Here is a 19,692-nt window from a genome sequence, read left to right as displayed (position 1 = left end):
ATTCACCTGCTCAAGAGTCTGTCCTTAACACAGACTGGTGAAAAAGTCAAGTTACACTGATCACCTCCAAATCACAGGTGATAAATAAAAATAAATGGTGAATCGTATTTACACCTGCAAAATTATGGTGCAACGTAGACAAAACGTGTAAAACGATGTTGAGGAAGTCGGAAATAGTAAAGAACAAGTGAATGAATAAATCGGATAAAATACAGAAAAAAAAAAGTTAGGAAATGCCTGTATAACTTGTAATGGTTAATGTTTCAAGTATGAGATTAACCGTGGTATGGGAGCAAATAATGGCTGTAATAATTTGAATTTTATAGGCAAATAATTGAGATTCAATCACTACTGAATATTGAAATTTAAATTCCACTGAATTTATTACAAACACCATCTATCTGAACCGGGATCCCTGGTAGCCTTGATGCTCACGATTGAATTTATCATGAATCTTGATGACAGTTCGAGGTATAATTTTTCAGCAAATCCAGCACTGTAATACCTCGCAGTACTGTGACAAACGGTGTCTGGGAATTTGTGTGTATTCTCACACATACTGTAGATAATCACCTTCCTGTGCTCCATCTTATATTAAACACTTCTAGTCACGATGCATAACCCGCCACAGAAAATATGGGTCACACTGCAGGAATTAAGACTTGTAAGGCAATTTTTATTGCATATGAGTGACATGGCCTAGAGTCGCAACCCCATCGCTAATGTAATCTGACACGTAGCTCGCCAACGTCTTTACTTGCATCCGTCTACACACGGCTCTCATTAATCACGTGGTATTTGCACTTGATGCTAGCACCCATTTTCTACTGTTCTTTTGTCAAGTAGAAGAGAATACAAAACTTAGACAGAATGGGAGAAGTTTGTTTTATGCCTTACTGCACTCAAGTAGATACAATTAGAATTGATCAAACTAGACACACTTTACCTCTTCCATTGCACTTCATCACTTGCTCTCATATGGGAGCAGTAAACCGTGAGCAGGTACTTCCTGCATGTTACTGAAAGTACATCACTGTTTGGGTTTTTTGTTCATCTAACGGCTTGCACATAAAAAAAAATATATAATTAAGACTTTTAATGCAGGCAAGAGTGCAGCGAGAAGATAAGACACCACAACTTGCTGTGAACTGCCCCCGCTTGTCTTTTTATCTGACTTTTAGTCGCGGGTGAGTTCAGGTTAGCTTGTATGTGAGAGGGTTTTATAATGCCACAACAACGTACAGGTTGGTGTTTTATTTACAGGACAACAACATTTGGATATATCCATTTGCTTTCTAGCTGCAGTGAATCATGCTGCAACACAGCCAAACTGGAGCGTGCCCAGTTCTACTGGCATGAACAGGTGTGGTCAACTCTCACTACACAGCATACTGGGACTTTGCTCCATATAATGTCTGTTGAACTTGTACGTGAAAGTAAACAAAAACCCCATGTGAACAACATTGGTGGCGTGTGTGTGTGTGTGTGTGGTTCCTCTCAACACAGTTCAAGTATGCACATATGCGAGGTGAAAACCATTCGCACATTACAAACTAAAAGCAACATTTATAGCAGCAAACTGAGAACAGCTTTCAGGAGGAAAGAAACGGCGCAAAGTGAGACACTGGGAAGCAAGGATAAGCCTCATTATTATGTATTTGCTAGTGAGTAATGTCTCCTGCACATGAAATGTACACTAAATTCTGTGTCCCGACAGCTGATCAAGTCCCTCAGTTCAACCCAACTCTCTTCGGGCAGGTTGAGCACATCAATGACAACGAGTTACTGTAATACTCTGCCGTTTCAAACATTTCGACTCTCATCTGAACAACGAAAATGGATTTAAGACAGATTCACAGATCCACTTCCTGCAAACCCAGTAGTAGATCTGAATTGCTTTGCAACTTAAGGAGAATGTGAACTGAGGATTTGGCTAGTGATAAGTTCAGAACAAGCCCACGCTGTAGTACTTCATGCCAAATTTATAAAACCAGATTAGCATTATCTGGACCGGAAGTGCAAATCAACCCCAGAAATTTAATCTGGAACTATTTTTTTTTGTTTTAGTCACATCCCATCAAAGTTACATCACATTTAAGTGAACCCCCATCATGTGCAGAGGGACTTCAAGGGTAAATTCAATGACACCATCTTTCTGTACCTCAACAATGGATTGCAGAGTATACATGAGCAAGTGGCCCATATTTAATACACAGACACTCATACCGTCTCTGCAACACACACACCTGTTCCCCCCTTTCTTCTGATCTCCGGCTGGTCAACGCCACCCTCACATCAGCAACAAGAGAACATCTAGAACGGTGGCTTTATGCTGAAGATATTCTAAGCCATCTTGTGAAGTGTATTATGACGGGCTAAACGAGGTGGACAGGGCATCTAGGCGCTCCTACAGCTGTTGAAATGTCACCTAAGGGGTTTATTTAATAAAGTCCACAAAGAAATCTTCTAGATTCATCGTTTTCTTTTCTGGCTCCAAACAATGCCGAGCCTGTCATTTCTATTCTTGCCCCTCTCTCTTTCCTTTCCATTTTCCAGTTATGTTCTTTCCCCCCCATCTCACACAGTTGAGTTCAGGGGCACAACTCTGTACAACATATGCAAAGGGGAGTATCCCACTTGTACTTCTTAACTCTTTTCCATATCATGCTCTACATTTAATTCCGCTCTGTTGCTTATTCAACCATTTGGGAACAGCTCAGGTAAAAAAAAAAAAAAAAAAAAAAAAGATCCACTAGATCCATTATCCTCAGATTCCAACAATCCTGCCTTGAGACTGGCCAGAGGGTCCTGTCAGTTACGTTGAGAGAGCCAGTCAGTAGGTAGAGAGAGATGAGGCGGAGGGCTGCAGGGAGCCGGAGGAGTTTGAACGTCTCATGTGAGGGAGGAGGTAGGAGTCCGAGCACAGTTGGTGAACATCGAACCGGTCCTCCTTGCGGTAGGCCAGACAGCGCCGGATAAACGCCTGCAGAGCAAAACATATTATGAAATGAGTGGCTGGGTGTGTGTGTGTGTGTGTTTTTTTAGACTCATATTTACTTAGAGATACTGTACCTTATGTTAAATTAGTGGCAAACACTGTGCTTTAAACTGTTCTTTTTATAGCGACACATTAGGGATGATTCAGATGTTCCAGCATGTGCCAACGTGTCATTGGATAGCCCAAATAGTTTGAAAGCTCTGGAGGACATTAATACTTAAATTAAAGTAAAATTGCAACACACCAATGTCTTAATTCAGTTATGCTTACACCTACGAGGGTATGGCGGAACCACAGACTGTACATAAAGATGGACGACACATCTCCACTTCCTCCCACTGAACAAAAGTGAAGCCAAAATATCCCGGATACGGGCATTGCCAGCTTGTAATTTTGGAGCCAGAGACTGCGCAGTAGTCATCGGGTGGTGGAGCCACAATATCAGAGTCCCGCCGCCCGACCAATTGTGAGTCGATCACAGCTGTCAATCATGACGTTTCACCCCATTTTTATAGCATCAAATAACTAATAAAAAAAAAGAACTTATCAGAAGAATGAACACTTTAACAAACATCAGCTTAATCAGCTACGGTACCTAAAATTACAGGAACCATCTTAGGGTAAAATGTATTTGATGTGTACTTTGATTTTTTTAGTTTGTCCCATCCTCTAACATGGAGGGGGCGGGATTTATGACCTATACTGCAGCCTGCCACCAGGGGCGATCCAGGTGTTTCGGCTTCACTTACCCAGTCTATATGCATCAACCCCTGGGCAGAACAATGATGATATATACCGTGAGAGCTTAGTTGTTCATACTGATGTTACCAGCCATTTAATGTCCCTGGTTGTGTTTTAACATAGTACTCAGTATGACTGCTTTATGGCATTTTTGGATTGACAGGATTTTTGATATTTCAGGTATTCCCATGTGACAAGTTAAGCTATAAATGTGTCTTTATAGTTGAAATTAGAGAAATTGACCATATCAGGATATATAGAAAGTTAAGAAAGATGTTATCCATAGTGTCCACTCCTTAATCCTTTTATGCCAATAGTTGGTTTAAGGTCATGAGAAAATGCTATTTACATGGTAACTTGTAAGTCAAAATATCAACTTGATTGGATTAATTCTGGAATATTGCATTCAACATAAACTTAGCCATCGTGCAGTCTGAGAAAACTAGCAATGACAGCAGTTACGTAAGTGGAAATAACGAGGTGTCAAGCATTTCTAAGCAGAATGTGTACAGTTAAACCAGCATACTGGTTCTTGTCTCAATACGCATACATTACACACTGATGTGTGTTACCTTGGCCTCTGTGCTAGCCTGTGGTTTGGCAGGGAACTGGACCTCTGTGGCTTTGAGGATGGTGTTTTCCTGGAGAATATCCTGCTGTGACTGGTTGTGACCAAACGGCTGGGAAAACAAAACACATAAAATCACCAACAATCCGATGTCTTTTACATCGCTTCAACTACTGTGACTGGAACCTGAACAACTAATTCACTAAGAAGAAATCTCTAATGTCCAAAAGCTTCTTTCTTTTTTTCCTGCCACAACTCAAAGCACTGTCTCTGAGACTGGACCTGAGTGGCCCAACATAGTCACTGTGTCCATGGTGAACAAGCTACTGAAGGTGTATACGGTCTGGTATGAGTTCATTAGCCTTCTCCAAAGTGTAGCAGGTGATGTTTAGTGTTGTACCTTGCGTCCGTAGAGGCACTGGAAGAAGATCACTCCCACAGACCAGACGTCAACCTTGTTGGAGATTTTAGGTGGCTCTTTCCCCACTACAAAACACTCTGGAGGAAGGTACCTGAAACACAGTCACACAGAATGCAATCAGTGTCCATATATATACACCATGTCATATAGAGTTCATACACATTTTTGTAAATCGGACTCCTAGACTTTTCTATGATTATTTCATACCATAGAAGTCATGGTAGGTATTTAAACGTACAATATGCAATATGTCTGCCGTTAGGGGTCTCTCTCAATCGAAACACTTTTTGATGTCGACGGTTATAGGACGCCATTGACAGGCGAAAAAACGACACGCTTCTGGTCATTGATTAAAATTACAGATTGCTCTGGGTTTGAACATTGTTGGAAACATTTGGGATAATGTAAGTACACAACTACAAAAAATGTATAACATAGGTATAAATCGTTTTTAGACATTTTAATGCAAAAATATATATATTTCAGGTAATTCCTTGAATATTACTTGCACAATCCACTGCCCATAGTAATGATCAAACAGTACGAGATTCTGCGATTTGCAATATGCTACAAGAAAATGGTCAAGAATACAATAATGTGCGTTGAACCTTAAAGACGGACCATAAAAGGGCTTTAACTAGGGTTGGGTACCAAAACCCAGTGCTAATACGGCCTAAACGACCGGTATCTAATGGACCGAATTGCAACGCAGATTTCGGCGCCTCATTTCAGTACCAATTAAATGCATTTTGCGCTGCTCTCTGATGCTCTGAAATAGACATTAGAGGCAACAGGAGCATCGCTGCACGTGGTGCTAACACTAACAATACACTTGGCAGCTGGTAACGTTAGCCTACGGTTAGCTAGCAGCTGGATTAAACACGGTTAAAATGCTGACAGCTAAAGGGTGTAAAGGGTGTCTGTATTTCACTGTAGAGGATTCCAACAGCGGGACGTTAAGCAGTCTGCAGCTGCCGTTGTCGGAAAAACAACACAGACGGTGCGTTCACTTCAAACTAATAAGCCTCGTGGTGCATTCCAAGTTATTGTAAAATACCATATTCCCCTATTTTTTTAAGTATCGGTTCAGGTACTGGCACCGTTTTAAAAGTATCGTTTTAGCACCGGTATCGGAAAAAAACCAAACGATACCCAACCCTAGCTTCAACCCACATTACGGTGTCCTTCTGCGAGGGGTATTGGTGTGTGCGTGCGTCTTACCAGTAGGTGCCTGCTCCCTGTGATGTGAGGTCCATCCCGTCCACACCATAGTTATCATCATCCATAATCTTTGACAGGCCAAAGTCTGTGATTTTGATTTCTCCGCACGCAGTACCATCCACCAATAAGATGTTACCTGCGCACCACACAAGATGGTGAGACTCAGAACAGTGTGTGTGTGTGTGTGTGTGTGTGTGTGTGTGTGTGTGTGAGAGAGAGACACAGAGTGATTGACACAAGATCAGGTTTAAATTCAGGGAAGGATTAGTTTGTACTACAGCAGAATCACCAACTGTACTGCATTGTAAACAAAGCGGCCATGTAGGTTTTATCTAAAAACCTTTGGATAAAGGAGCGCGTGACACACCTGGTTTGAGGTCGTAGTGGATGATGGGGGGTTTGATTTCATTGAGGTAACGCAAGGCGCTGACAATCTGCATGACAATGGAGCGTGCCTCCTTCTCCGACATCAGCTTGTTTTGCTTCAGGTAGAAGTCCAGGTCGTTGCCTTCGCAGAACTCCAGAACTGTACAGAACCTGGGAGAGCAGAGGACGAGACGGACACGGTTACATACAGGAGGAAAACATCTAATTCAACAACTGAATGTGAACAAATCGAAGTCAATGTATTGATCCCGAAGCAGAGATCAACTGCTTATCCAGTTTCTTTTAAGAGCTGGAAGGACTAAAGGCTAAGAGGAGACCTTTCCCTTCCCCCTCCTCCACATAGGAGGTCAGGGGTCAGAGTCAGGACTCTCTGCTACTGAGTGAGCCAGATTTAAGTTTCCAGTCATGAGTGTGAGCTACTCAGTTCCCCAAGGAAAGCTTTACCAACATGGTACAATATGAGTTGGCCCTACGCTCAACCTTTGTACTCAACATAGAGATGGGTTCATCTGCTATCTGGACAAATATCGGACAGGTGACTGAAGTTCACATGCTTAGTTAAAGGGAAACGTCTGTTTTTTTCAACCTGTTTTTGTGTCTAAGTGACTGATAGGAACAACAATCAGTGACATTGGTCCAGTATTAAGCAAGATCGCTGCAGTCGGCAGCGGTGAAACAAGCTACAATGTAAGTTAATAGCGCAATTGTCCAGCTTGTATTTACCTTCACAAAAATGATTGTTTTGACACTGACAGGTTCAGATTTATATTGTAAGTGTCTGACAACATTATGGAAAGGATTTCCAAGGAGGTCGACCTTTATGTTAAAGAGTAAGATCCTTTTTTCAAATGATGGATGTTTATATGTTTCGTGTTTGCTAAACCCATCAGACTCCATGTAAACAAACAGTAATTTTAGCATCGTAAAATACACTTCAAATACACATTCAAAGTCGACAGAAACAAAATCAAACCATGAAAAGCTGTTTTGGGTCATCTTTCCACTTTTCCAACCATCACAACTCTAGTTTTGGTTGAAATAAACACATAGTTTACCGATTTACATGTGGAAATATGTTGGCTCTATACACGCTAAAGGTATTGCTTTTTTTTTTTTTTTTTTTTTTTTTTTTTTTAAATGGAGTCTGGTGGGTTTAGCGCTAGCGACTTCAGAGCCGTTTCTGGTTAAACAGAGAGGTCTCAAAGAGGTTTTAAAAAAGGTCCATCTCTGAAGGGATCCTTTTTACAATGTTGTCACATACTTAGAATATTAATCTGAGCCTGTCAGTGGCAAAACAAGCACTTTTGTGAAGGTAAATGCAAGCTGGACAATTGCCCTATTAACTTAAATTGCAATTGTGCTTATTACTGGACCAATGTCAAAGATTGTTGTTCCCATCAGTCACTTAGACACAAAAACATAGGAAAATAGGGTCCAGGTTGAAAAAAACGGTGGTTACCCTTTAACAAACAAACAAAACCTTAAAAAAGAACTCCCATTGTACAGGCATGTTGATGCTGAATCATGCATTTTTCTGTGAATTGCTTTTACTATTTCCCAATCTGATAACACCCCTATGATGTATGCTGTTACTTGTAGCAACCACTGACGTAGAGCCTTCAGGCAGAATTCAAACAACTCGTATAATTCCATTACTGGAATATTTACTGGGTAGGGCCTTTTCTCAAGGTTTGAATCTTACGGATTCAAAACCGCTGTAAAAATGTTTTTTAACCACGTGCTGGGGAATCAACAACCTCAGGATATGTCAACCCAGCAGGGCTGCAGCTGGCAGAGGTCAAAGGTGACTCACGTGTCAGTATCCAAGGAGAAATAGTCATATAGTTTGACTATTCTGGGATGGTCCAGCTGCTTGTGTATCCGGTACTCCCTGCATGCATGCCTGGAAGGAAATAAATGTCAACGTAGTGGGCGTGTAGCTGGGGAAACATTTTGTCTTTGTGTATCTTAAGTTGGGTTTGTGTATGAGACCTACTTGTGGTAGTTCTCCTTTTTCTCCTCTCTCCAGTTCTTGTTGAGTTGGTGGATTTTAACAGCTGCGTATCGCTGCTCAAACAGGTCAAAAGCCTGAGTGGGACAAGAAAATGCACACGTTTGTCTCCAATATTTTGCAGAATAGGGAAAAAAAAAAAATATATATTCCAACTACACAGACATTACCTTATAGACTTCACTGAAGCCGCCCCTGCCCAGCAAGTGCAGCAGCAGGTACCTCTCATTCAGGGTAGGATGGTCTTTAAAACTGTGTGAGGAGGCAGAATATGGTTTGTTTTATGGTGGTTGCTTGTATCCAACTCTTGTCACCTTTTAAAAAAGCACTTTGCAAAGATGATTTTTATTGCACTTCCATATTCTGACATCTAGGTCTTTCAACAATAGAAGACTGTTCTGTTACTTAAATGTTTTGTATTGACAAAGTAAACTAAATGTCTTGAGAATGGAAAAAGATTATGATTTACATCTATTAGGCGGGTTTTTAGTCCCAGTCTTAACCATTATGCTATTTGGCATGTTATGGTACTGTATTTAGAACGGACTTACGCCGAGCTGTCCTCGTTGTTTATCCTCTTCAGCTCTCTGATATGGAGGTTCCTCACCCGCTCCAACCGCTCCAACTCCGCCTGTATCTCAGCTTCCTCCTGCATAAATACATCATATGAGAATCTGTTTCTGTGTAAGGATTCATGCACCTAATACACGTGTATACAATCAAACAATTTAGGACTCCAGCGGCCATTTAAAGCTGAATGCATAACCATCTATGCATTGTTTTGATTAGAGTTTCAGTGTTGTAATGCACATTTTGGCCATTTCCCTAGATAACAATGCTTTATGGTCACAATATGTTGTTATCGATTACATTTTTTGTGTGCTACTTACCTTCTTCAGATGTCCAAGGCGAAGCTTGAAGATCTCTTCCTGCTCGTGGTACTCAGCAAGGGTCAGTCTGCCAAAATACGGACAACTCAAAATCTCCGGGCGGAAAAGAAATCTCAAAAAACCCAGTTGAATGGGGACATTCATTTTGGGCTACAGGAGTGATGACTATTCATCTTGCAAGGATTGATTTAAGCTTCCGATTGAAGAGGAATTGGGAAGAAAAGGGTATCTAAAAGGAGGCCTATGATGTATTGCTCCTAAGAGTTCTACAGTCAAAAATATAGAAATGGGACAATCATCCCTCTCATTCTTTATGGTCCAGCATCCTTCAGTTATACATTGACAGTATGTAGCCATTTCAGTGTACTTACAGTTGGGGCAAGGAGGGCTTGAGGAAGGGGTCGGAGTCGTTGCCGTTGACCACCTTAGTTTTGCGCTGCTTGGGTTCAGAGGTGGAGGCCACCGAGAGGGAGGGAGATGCAGGGTTTGGAGGCTTCCTCTTGGCCAGCAGCTTCCTCTGTCGCTCTATCTCCTCCCTCTGCTGGTTGATGCCCTCCTGTTGCCTACACAGAGAAGAGGACACGGAGGCGTTGGGAATGGGTCTTACGGGTAGTGCTGTAGCAGACAATAAACAGCCTTTCATATGTTTTGCACCTGGCTGTGAAGTGAAGCATGCACAGAATATCCACTCAAAAGCCACTGTATTTCTGAACCTGTAGAGCGCAACGCTCAATGCAAAATCTAGAAAGTAATATGCTGAAATTCATGTCATTGGATGGAACACTATGCATGAGTTTGCCGTTTCTCACTTGATCAGGTTCTGGAATGCGTATCCGTCCGTCCACTGCTCCGTGTAGGACGCTCCGTGTCTGACGGTGGTGAAGTGACCGAGACGGAGACGGTCTTGCATGCTCTTCTCACGACACGACTGCTTCTCCTGGGTGCTCTGCTCACAAAAAAAGGCGGACATTGGAAAAACAAAATGTGAAAAGTGACAAACCCTCACCTATAACCTCACTCAACCCAGACTAAATGTGTGCTACATTTTATAAGTTAAATACATATTAAAGCCACATTCAGGAATATTTCAATATCACTGGATCACTTGACTGTACTTGATAACTGTTGGTGCAGCTCTACGCTCCAAAATGGTGGAGACCAAGGGAAAACTGGCAAATATCTACCAACACGCAGACCGAATTTTCTCCTAAGGAGTTGTCCAAAGCAGAGCTAAAACACCAGAGAATATTGGACCATTGGCAGAAAAGGTGTTGGTCCGTATCTGTTGCGTAATGTGTAAAGTACGCACGTTTCAAATCTTTTATGTCGCCAACACATTAGGTGTACAAACACGACAATAGGGCGGGGCGATATGACAATATACAGTATATCGTCAAAACAATATAAAAATGTGTATGAGATACATTTTTTGACATTGTTTCTATCGCGACGGCGAAAATCAGCAGCCAAACTGCGTTACGTCATTTGGACGATGCTTTACATTCTGATGCTTGCACGTGGGACCAAAGCTGGAGCGAACCATAGAGGTGCAAAAAGAGGCTTTACCATATGGTCATTTCATACAGACTATTTATATATTGAATTACCAGAAAACAATGCCGCCATTCTTTTCTTTAACCAAATGTACAGTGAACACACAAAAGGGTGTATGCATGCATGCAAAGACAGATACCTTCTCTACAAGCAGTTTCTTGCTCATAGTGATGCACTTATTTAGCCTCTCCTTGTATTTCTCCAGCAGTTTTTGCTGTTCATCTATCTGTCTCCGCAGGTCACAGTTAGCCTGTAAAGGAAAGACAGCAGGGACTGTATTACGTTTGGTTGTGTAGGTGTAAACATAATACAAACCTGACCTGATAACCCGTTGTATATTAGACAGTTGTCCTCTTATGCACTCTCCATCAAAACTCAGTTTATGGATGCTGGACTCACCCTGAGCAGGTCATCTATTCGCCCTTCTTTTTTTTCCAGGTCCAGACTCTTGTTGCTCTCCAGAGCAGCAAGTTTCAGGCCTGTTAACTCCGTCTAAAAGATTCAGACAGAGAGGTACCAGTCAGAGGTATATCAATAAATGTACAATGAAGTCTGTCATGTGAGCGTTTCATGTACAGTATGCATCACATTACCTGGACACACTTGCTGGAGGAAGCTTTAGGATTGTGTTCCCCAAAACACAGACTTGTAGGAGAGGAGCTATTCTGCCGGACCTACAGGCCAAGTGGTATTTTTTACAGCTTGTAATAACACACAGAGACTCACATCCAAATAGCCCATCAATAATACTTGTGTAAAGCATTCTATGGTTTGTGAAATACTCACGATTGAGCCTGGGGCAGAGTGTGAGTTCTGTGGAGAGCGACGAGTAGATGGGAGGCCTCTGACTGGACTGGAACCATTTCCACCCTGGAACTTTGCAGAGAACATGGGCAAACTTAAAAATCGGGTTCAAAAATAATAAGGATCATACCATTTTGGGATTGACGGGAGTTGCTGTAATACTCACGTCAAAGTAGTCGCTGATCTTGGGCCCACGTGTGGAAGTCTTCCCTGCATAGAAAATTTTAACAAAGATTGAATGCAGAAATGCATAGATGCCTACATCACACTGATTTCTTGCAGGCGTCAGTCATACCTTGACTACTCTCTGAATAGGTTTCAGCTTTCCTTTTCCTCCCTCTGGACGATTCAGAGTGCTTCTTCTCCGGGGTCTGTGAAGCCATATGAAATAAGAGAGAAAAAAGAGGCATAAATCCCTTGTGTTTTACCTAACAAAGCTGGTTTGAGTGGTGGTGTTCAGCAGGAAGAAAGAGTACATACTGAGTAGGCAGGGGAGCTCCCTCTTTTCAAATCAGAGTTCTTGGGAAAAAAAAGAGAAGGAGAGGTGGAGGTAGTGGGAGAGAGAAAGACAAGTAGGCAGTAGGCTTGCCGTGGTAGTAGACGTTTCCAGTGTTACACAGTGGTTGAGCATACACCGATTACATTATTCGGCCACCACCCCCACCGTTGTTTTGTTTTTATAGAACTAAAACCCATGTAGCTGATTTTCGCGTGTCAGCACCCACGTTCATCAAAAAAAATAATAATAATTGTAAATCCTAAGCTTGTTGTCAATATTACTGTATAGTGGCAGCAGCAGCAACAGAGTCGCAGCACAGAGTATGTCATGTAGAGAGTAAGGCCGGTTACACACTGGATGCGTCGCGCGAGCGTGTCAGCTGCGTGACGTGTCCGTTTATATTTCGGCTCCCATGTTAACAGGTTAGAGCTTACACATTGCCTGCGTGACTCAGACGCATGCCTGCTAGAAATAGAACAAATGCCTATTTTTCACGCGACACGCAAACGTGTTGGAAGCATTTCCAGGCAAAATAGAATAGGAAAAGAAGTTTATATGTCGTTTAGACATACATACATACATATTAATAAATGACATGTTGATGTATGAAAGTCTCTAGGTTTTGATATAAATGTAATTTAAAAAAAAAAAAAAAAAGATTTTCTAATATTGCACCTGTCAATACAGAACTAAATATTCTGTAGCCTATTTTGCCGTCAATGCTGCCGACATTGTCTTTGCTGTAATCAAATCAGTATATATTTATGTTTAACATGGTATTTCATTTTATCATTGGGAAACATACATGTGACCAGACAAGGCTAGCAGCAGCAGCAGCACCGCATCAGATACGTTTCTGGTGTGTAAAGAAATAGAAGAATTCCACGCAGCTGACACGCAACAGAAACGCCAACCTCAGGCCACGCAGGCAGTATGTAACCGGCCTAAGGAGAGTTTACCGACAAGACAATGAAGGAGGATTTTTTTTTTGTCAAAAGCAAAAAGAAAAACCACCTATTCGGCAATATTTTGGATTTAAACCCAATGCTAATGGGGAGCCTGATAACGTTAATGAGGCAATCGGTAAACTGTAAACTCCGGCGGCCACCTTGCAGCCAGAATGCGCCACAGAACAACGGCTCCGCAGCAGAAGCGAGTTTATTCACCGGTGGGGAAATGACCTCACCATGGCATCCCTATTGGGCAGACCAAGGATGTACTGAGAACATGCAACTTTGTCTAACCAGGCTTTATTTTTGATATCTGTGTAATAAAGTAAGTAATATTTAATTTCAATTGAATTTGTTCGGTCTTCTCAAAATAAATTAACAGTCACCCATGCCCACTGCAAAAATGACTATGTCTGTGTGTGTCTTACCTCAGACTCCTTGTCGCTAGATGAGCCCAGACTGCCATAGCTGTGGTTAGAGGACTCATTGGCCAGACCCTGCACAGAGTGAGAATTCAAACAAATAAGTGAACACATACAATATGAAAATAGTCTCCACAGTTGTGTGGTGCTATCAAAGTTTTGCAACCAGATGAAAAGTAAACAACAGTGAACGAAGCCAGGGTGCAGTCTGACACGTCTGATAGGAATCCAGATCTTCAATTGTTAGGTGTGTCACTTGGCTCTTTTCCACCACATGCCCGTTTCCAGGAACACTGCATCCTTTTTAAGGAAAATAGGAACTTTCACCTGCTTTTCCACCATGAGAACCTGGGTGTGGTTTTTATTTCCTGCCTCCAAAAATCCCCCGTTGCTGAAGCAGTACTTTCTGAGGGCCTAGGAACTATCATGGTGGAGTAAGTCACTGACAAACACGAGCCTCAAGACTGCTACAACTTGTGTACGGCATTCTTTCTGCTGTAGTAGTAGTAGTCTCAAAAAAAGTGTTGTCTTGTGAGCAAACATTGTGACCGACTGTGTTTGTGTGTGGTGTGCAACGTATCTCAAAAACAAGGCTTCAGTTTTTCTGTATTGCAGTTACCTTAGCACCTCCACTGGTGCTCCCAGTGCTGCCTCCTGTGTTGCCAGTGACAGCTCCTGTGAACCTGGCCTCCAGCAGCTCCTGTCTCCTGGGGTCCAGGCTGTGCAACTCCTCCATGGGGCCTGGCACAAGGGGATCAACACAGTAAGGTTAGACGCTTTCATTATTGCCATAACAAGCAAAACGGCAGTGACATGTACAAGGAATCAGAGCTATTGAGCCCTGAATATTTTCTCTGTGACCAAATTACGAAAAAAGAATAAAAATGGCCAAAGAGAAGGAACAGAGAGGACAGTATCTGGGGGAGGATTAGTGAAAATTAGAGTGATTACAGGATAAAAATAGAAACATTGATTTGATTCAGTCAGCTTGGCAGTAGAGGTAGCTCTTTAAAAGATGCACTTTCATGCTAGAATGGAAGATACTGCAGATGAGTGACACTGCATTTCTAACTTAAGCAGGAAGGTCATTCTCCCACTGGGAAGTCAGGAGGGAGAAGAGTCGAGGCCGGCCTGAGCGAGTCTCCCAGTTTGTCAGCACAAAAATCTTCAACCGGTCAAGCCCTTCTATTTTCTCTCAAGTTAGACCGTCACAACGGCCTCATTGCACAGTGCTAAACTAGTCTGTGATATTTAGGGATCCCAATTCCTCAGAAGCCTTGCAGATAGAGCACAACACCAGCTTTCCAGTTTTCTTTCAAAGTCACATCTTTCTACAAAGCTGCACAGGCAATGAGGAATACATTTGGGCCTTTCAGCTGTAATGTCGCTAATTCAAAAGCTACACGTGTGCAACAATGTTACTAATGCTGTTGAGACAAGACACAGCTTTTGTTTAACAGGCCAAACTGCCTTTTGCCTAGTGTTACATTTACATTTCCTCACGATATAACCAGATTTGCAGATGTCAAAGTGGTAGACCAAGCCATAAATCTGAACCACAATATTCATATTCATGAAATGATTCTCACAAAAGCAGTGGCCTAAACATATATGCTGCCTGACTGGGCCTTGTTCTATGACAACTGGTTTCCAGGGAGAGACGCACTGGTCCTCCGCTCCTCACTGACTACTGCTGAAAGTGTTTGTTTCCTTATTGGATATTTCCTGGCTGTCATCTTTACACAGCTTCTGGCACAGGAGCAACCCCTAAAAGGCATAATGGCCATTATAAAGCCCCTGAGCAGTGAAACAGAAAGCAGAGCACACAACAAGGCCTGTGTGAGGTTATCTAAGGACAGGGGAGAGCTTAATTAATCCATATAGGTAGAGCTTCATATTACAGCATTATTTTGTATGTTAGTAAATAGTAAGTTGAAACAGTATTTCACGTTAGACGTCTATAGTTGAAAATGAATTATTAAACGATTACCTCTGTACAGTAATTATAACGCATTTATGGTCGTTCTTACTAACTTATTCACATCATCGCTGTCTAAATAGTTTAAGAACATATCATGCCCTGTAATTATTACACTTAGCTGGACGAGTATAACTAATTGCTCCCACTTGTGATCACTGTTTTGTTACATCACATCCATGCAATATCGAGTGAATAAAGTCGTAAACACATGTCGAAAAACCGATGCATCCAAACTGGCCAAAAGGGTAAAATCCAGGGCCTGCTCTCAAGTTTATAGCAGTGGGAGCATGCATTGCAATGCATTAATTGGATGCATGCATAGCTACGTTGTTTAATATCCTACTAGATGCTGTTGATAGGGGGGCATTTGCAAACTGCTACAAAAACACTGCTACCGCATCAACAGCTACGAGTAACAAGAAATCATGTAAGCTTACATACAAAACAAGCTAGCGCTTCCTTTGTGCAAACATGATAGCTTGTTGCTACTTAGACTGGCCATCAACTGATCTGACAGCTGACGTTTGGCTTCCAATTCACGGCATCAGTGAACTTGACATCCATTTTTACTTCAACAAACGTTAGCTCGACACGGCCAAAATAATCCACTTCTCCTGGAAAGGACACACTTTAAGGAGAATACGAGTCAGTCGTACACTTGGCGAGCTAATATACCTTCCTTGCTCTTTGCGGTCGCCGTTATATGTTGTTGAGAAATCGTTGGGGACGAGGAGAGCTGCGACCAAGATGGCGTCGCCTCCAAACTTCCACCACCACTTCCACTGTTACTTTGGACACTCATGAAGCCACTTTACCGCCGAGTGGAGCCAGCGTACACACTGCCGTTCGTGGAAATCCCAAACTTGCGTCCATCGATGACACCTGCTGTAGCCAAACAGCCCAAGAAACGTTGAGTCCTATCGTTTTTGTGTTGCTAGACGTCTCGCATTTTGTGACCCGTGCGGGTCCTGCGGAGGAGCGGCTTCTTTAGAGACTCGCTGAAACGGATCCAATGTAACCTTTGCATGATGACCGCCCCGCGCGCCTGTCAGCATCCAGTTCGCGAACGGAGCTTTGATTCTAGTAGGCGAGGCTATCGCGAGGCTGGCGCGCACCTAGCAGCGCGATGGGGGATGGCATGACACAGAAACAGACACTGATCTGGGATCATTTGAGCCTCCTCCAAACTAGCCATAGGTTGACTGTTAGGCACATCTCAGCGTTGACCTGAGAACAGCCTCTTGTTTTGGTGAAAACAACAAACACCCCGAAAAAAATGGCCGAAAGTTCTTGTCTGCTTGAGGAGAACGACAGAAAACAGGAAAACATGCGCGCGCATGCACACATCATATATATATATACGCGCGCGCACACACACACACACACTGTATATATATATATATATATATATATATATATATATATATATATATATATATATATATATATAATATAGATTATAATATATAATATAGATTATAATATATAATGTAAATGTATGTAATGCATAGATACACGTGTGTATGAGTGAGTAGATATAGTGCAAGTTGGGGGAGGGGGTTGAGAGGTGGGGTGCAGGTGGGAGGATAGTGATGTGGTCTGGGCTATAAGGTCTTTTGTTCCAAATTTGGTGCAGTGCATCAAAATGCCTTTGCCTTCTTGTAGGGTAGCATACAAAAAGCGTGCACACACACACAGACTCTTTAACTCTTTGGCCTACATCTTATTACACTCCTGTCTAATTTATTTTGAAAACAATACATTTCTTTAGCATGGAAATACATTTACTGTAACCCAGACTGTGAGATGAGAGTTGGCAAATGTGTGTCTTCCCTGATGCAAACAAAATGTGTAATCTATAATAGCCTATTTGAAAAGTAAATTCTAAGGTAATGTCATTGGTTCAGATGAAGTATTTAAATGATAGTAAATGCACTGCAAGTACCTGCTCCACTTACAGTCACATTGCATCATGAAATAGACTGAGGCACAAACCATAATACTGCACCTCATATGCACCTGCCCATGGTAACCTGAATTTTTGGTCACATGGTTGCCATGGTAACAGAGCAATAGTCTTGACAGGCAATGAGGAGGGTTGTATAAGCAGTCTACTACACTACACTACTACGCGATACACAACATACACACACATATACAGAGTAATGTCATTTCAGGAATGAAATTGGAGTTGTGTTATGAGGAAAAGGGGGACGGGTGACTGATATTCAAGCAGTAGTCAGGACATTCCTGGAGTTTCAAATTTCTAATGGAACTGTGAGTGTTGGCTGACATTTTGAAAACTGCCTCCAGCTTGTTTATAAGACATACAACTGGCCTACAACAATGATAGCCCTTCAAATAATAATAAAAGTTTGAAAATACAAAGTAAAGTGAAAAAGAAGTAGTTGTACATTTACACAAGGTATGGTATTTCATAACTGTCTAAACACAGCTTTTTGTAATAATAAGCATTAAATCTAGCCTGACATGGTCATACTCAGATTCTAGTCAGAATCCCGACCTCGAATTTTGTGAGCGGGGCTAAATTCGGCTGGCATCCAGGCTACATTAAATCAGCATTCAGTTAAGAATACTCTAACTCTTCACAAATGAAATACTAAAACAAAAACTGAAACCAAGTTTTCTGTTGAAATTGTTTCAACTGTATTTCACAGGTGTCAGAAAATAATCTTGCCATTTTTGCACATGGTGCACTAAAGTCAGCAGTTCTGAAATTTTTAAGAAAAACAGATGCTTTTCTCAACATTTATGCATGCTGTATACATTTTTTTTATAATAACTATGTTTTCCTCTTATTGTGATGGGTGTTATGAATTATTGAGGTAATTAAAATTTGGTGAATTTAGATCATAATCAAACAATTGAAAAGTATGATAAAGGGTTAAGACATTTTTTTTTACCGACCTCAGCTAACACAGTTCAGATGATATCAACAAGTTCTCTTTAGTGATGTGTATAACTGCTCTTTCTTTAAGTCTTCTTCAAAAAGGCAAAAAAGCATATCTGATAAATTTTAACTCTCACAATGTGCCTCAGGAAACATTACCTACTGTATATGTTTCATACTAAAAATGCTCAATATTATTCAGTATTTGTAGTACTTTGATACCCCCTGTAAGTGGCACATCAGAATTGAATGCAGCCATAATTGTTGTCAATTACACCTGTGTAACATAGTAAAGGTCAGCTGTGCTCCATTTTCCTGAACAAAATAGCTGGAGAGGAAAACACTCCATTAAAATAGGCACAACATTTAGTTTGGCACAAACCATATTGCTGGGACGGTAAGAAACTCTCCATTCAATGGCAAAGTACACACACATATCCCATTCCAGTTACCTAACATTCACGGCCCAACAGCACAGATTAGAGAAACAACCTGTGTTCAAGAACAAGCCAATTGGTTAAGCACATTGTTAACAATGTTAACTGTCATCACAATGTGTGCTCATTGTATTTTAGTACATAATATATTGTGTAGACACCAAATACACAGCACAGGCCCCATTATTTTTGTTTAACAAATGTATGAAAATATGTACATTATTTTAAAATGTTCTTTTGAGGACCATAAGATAAACACAATAGACATTAATAGCCATTTTCACACTGCATTCTCTTAGTCCAGGGTTAACCTAAGCTGAGCTATACGATTCGCTCTGTGCACAGAGCCCATTCACTGCACTTCTACCAGCCCTCGGTCAAGTGTCAGTTGGACATGTAACTAATGTTAAAATTCTAGAATGATGTTGCTGCTTGCTGCAATGTACGTTCTGTTAGCCCCCGTTTCACACTGGCAACTTTTAATCCCCAGGCTTCTTCGATCAGGTTGAGTTTTTTTCAACACAAATTTCATATAATATCTTATATATTTTAGGCTACATGTGTACAGTGTGCAGAAAACTGTATGTCCATAAAATAACAAAGTATAATGGTCTGTTAACATGCATTTCACGTCTCTTAATAAAATCATAAATGAGGGGCAAGAAAAAAAGAGGAACACATGGGACTAAAGGATGAAAAAAATGAAAGAGTGATGAAACTTTAAATGTGTAATACAAACCAGTATTTGAGAAAATAGAGCTAATTCTGGACAATGAAAGATATGAAAACATCAAATTAACTTAATCTACTGTAGCTAAACGAAGTAGGAGCAAAAACATGTATTTGATCCTCTGTAACTGCAATAGTTATTGATAAATCCCTGTTAAGTATCTTAAG

At 41.3% G+C, this 19,692-nt stretch overlaps 1 protein-coding gene across 3 annotated transcripts; it reads right to left on the bottom strand.

The window, feature by feature from the left end:
• Positions 1-893: 893 nt before the first annotated feature.
• LOC114565236 (serine/threonine-protein kinase tousled-like 1-B) lies at positions 894-16,718 on the bottom strand. Of its 3 annotated transcripts, none has more exons than XM_028593154.1 (22): positions 16,123-16,718; positions 14,086-14,207; positions 13,473-13,541; positions 12,076-12,114; positions 11,891-11,966; positions 11,762-11,805; positions 11,578-11,661; positions 11,385-11,465; positions 11,191-11,283; positions 10,931-11,041; positions 10,047-10,183; positions 9,609-9,800; positions 9,238-9,304; positions 8,899-8,996; positions 8,518-8,599; positions 8,333-8,424; positions 8,150-8,239; positions 6,317-6,486; positions 5,950-6,085; positions 4,708-4,819; positions 4,312-4,419; positions 894-2,983 (listed from the first exon to the last, which is right to left on the bottom strand). In XM_028593154.1, exons 1-22 carry the CDS (start codon positions 16,247-16,249, stop codon positions 2,834-2,836), a joined length of 2,280 nt encoding a protein of 759 aa, XP_028448955.1. In that variant the 5' UTR covers positions 16,250-16,718; the 3' UTR covers positions 894-2,833. The 3 variants fall into 3 exon arrangements, with proteins under 3 accessions (XP_028448955.1, XP_028448954.1, XP_028448956.1); XM_028593153.1 differs by having other exon boundaries at positions 11,578-11,667; positions 16,123-16,717; XM_028593155.1 differs by lacking the exon at positions 12,076-12,114 and having other exon boundaries at positions 11,578-11,667; positions 16,123-16,717.
• Between the last annotated feature and the right edge of the window lie 2,974 nt (positions 16,719-19,692).

This window comes from Perca flavescens, chromosome 12 (genome assembly GCF_004354835.1).
Source record: "Perca flavescens isolate YP-PL-M2 chromosome 12, PFLA_1.0, whole genome shotgun sequence".
NCBI classification, from domain to species: Eukaryota; Metazoa; Chordata; class Actinopteri; order Perciformes; family Percidae; genus Perca; species Perca flavescens.
This window is presented reverse-complemented; position numbering and strand designations above follow the sequence as displayed.

Excerpts from the sequence above, each read along its gene's own strand:
- LOC114565236 (XM_028593153.1), bottom strand. The coding sequence starts at position 16,249 with ATGAGTGTCCAAAGTAACAGTGGAAGTGGTGGTGGAAGTTTGGAGGCG. Across the intron at positions 11,042-11,190 it reads GAATAGATGACCTGCTCAGG|GCTAACTGTGACCTGCGGAG; the intron begins GTGAGTCCAGCA and ends TTTCCTTTACAG. Across the intron at positions 8,997-9,237 it reads GCCTTGGACATCTGAAGAAG|GAGGAAGCTGAGATACAGGC; the intron begins GTAAGTAGCACA and ends GTATTTATGCAG.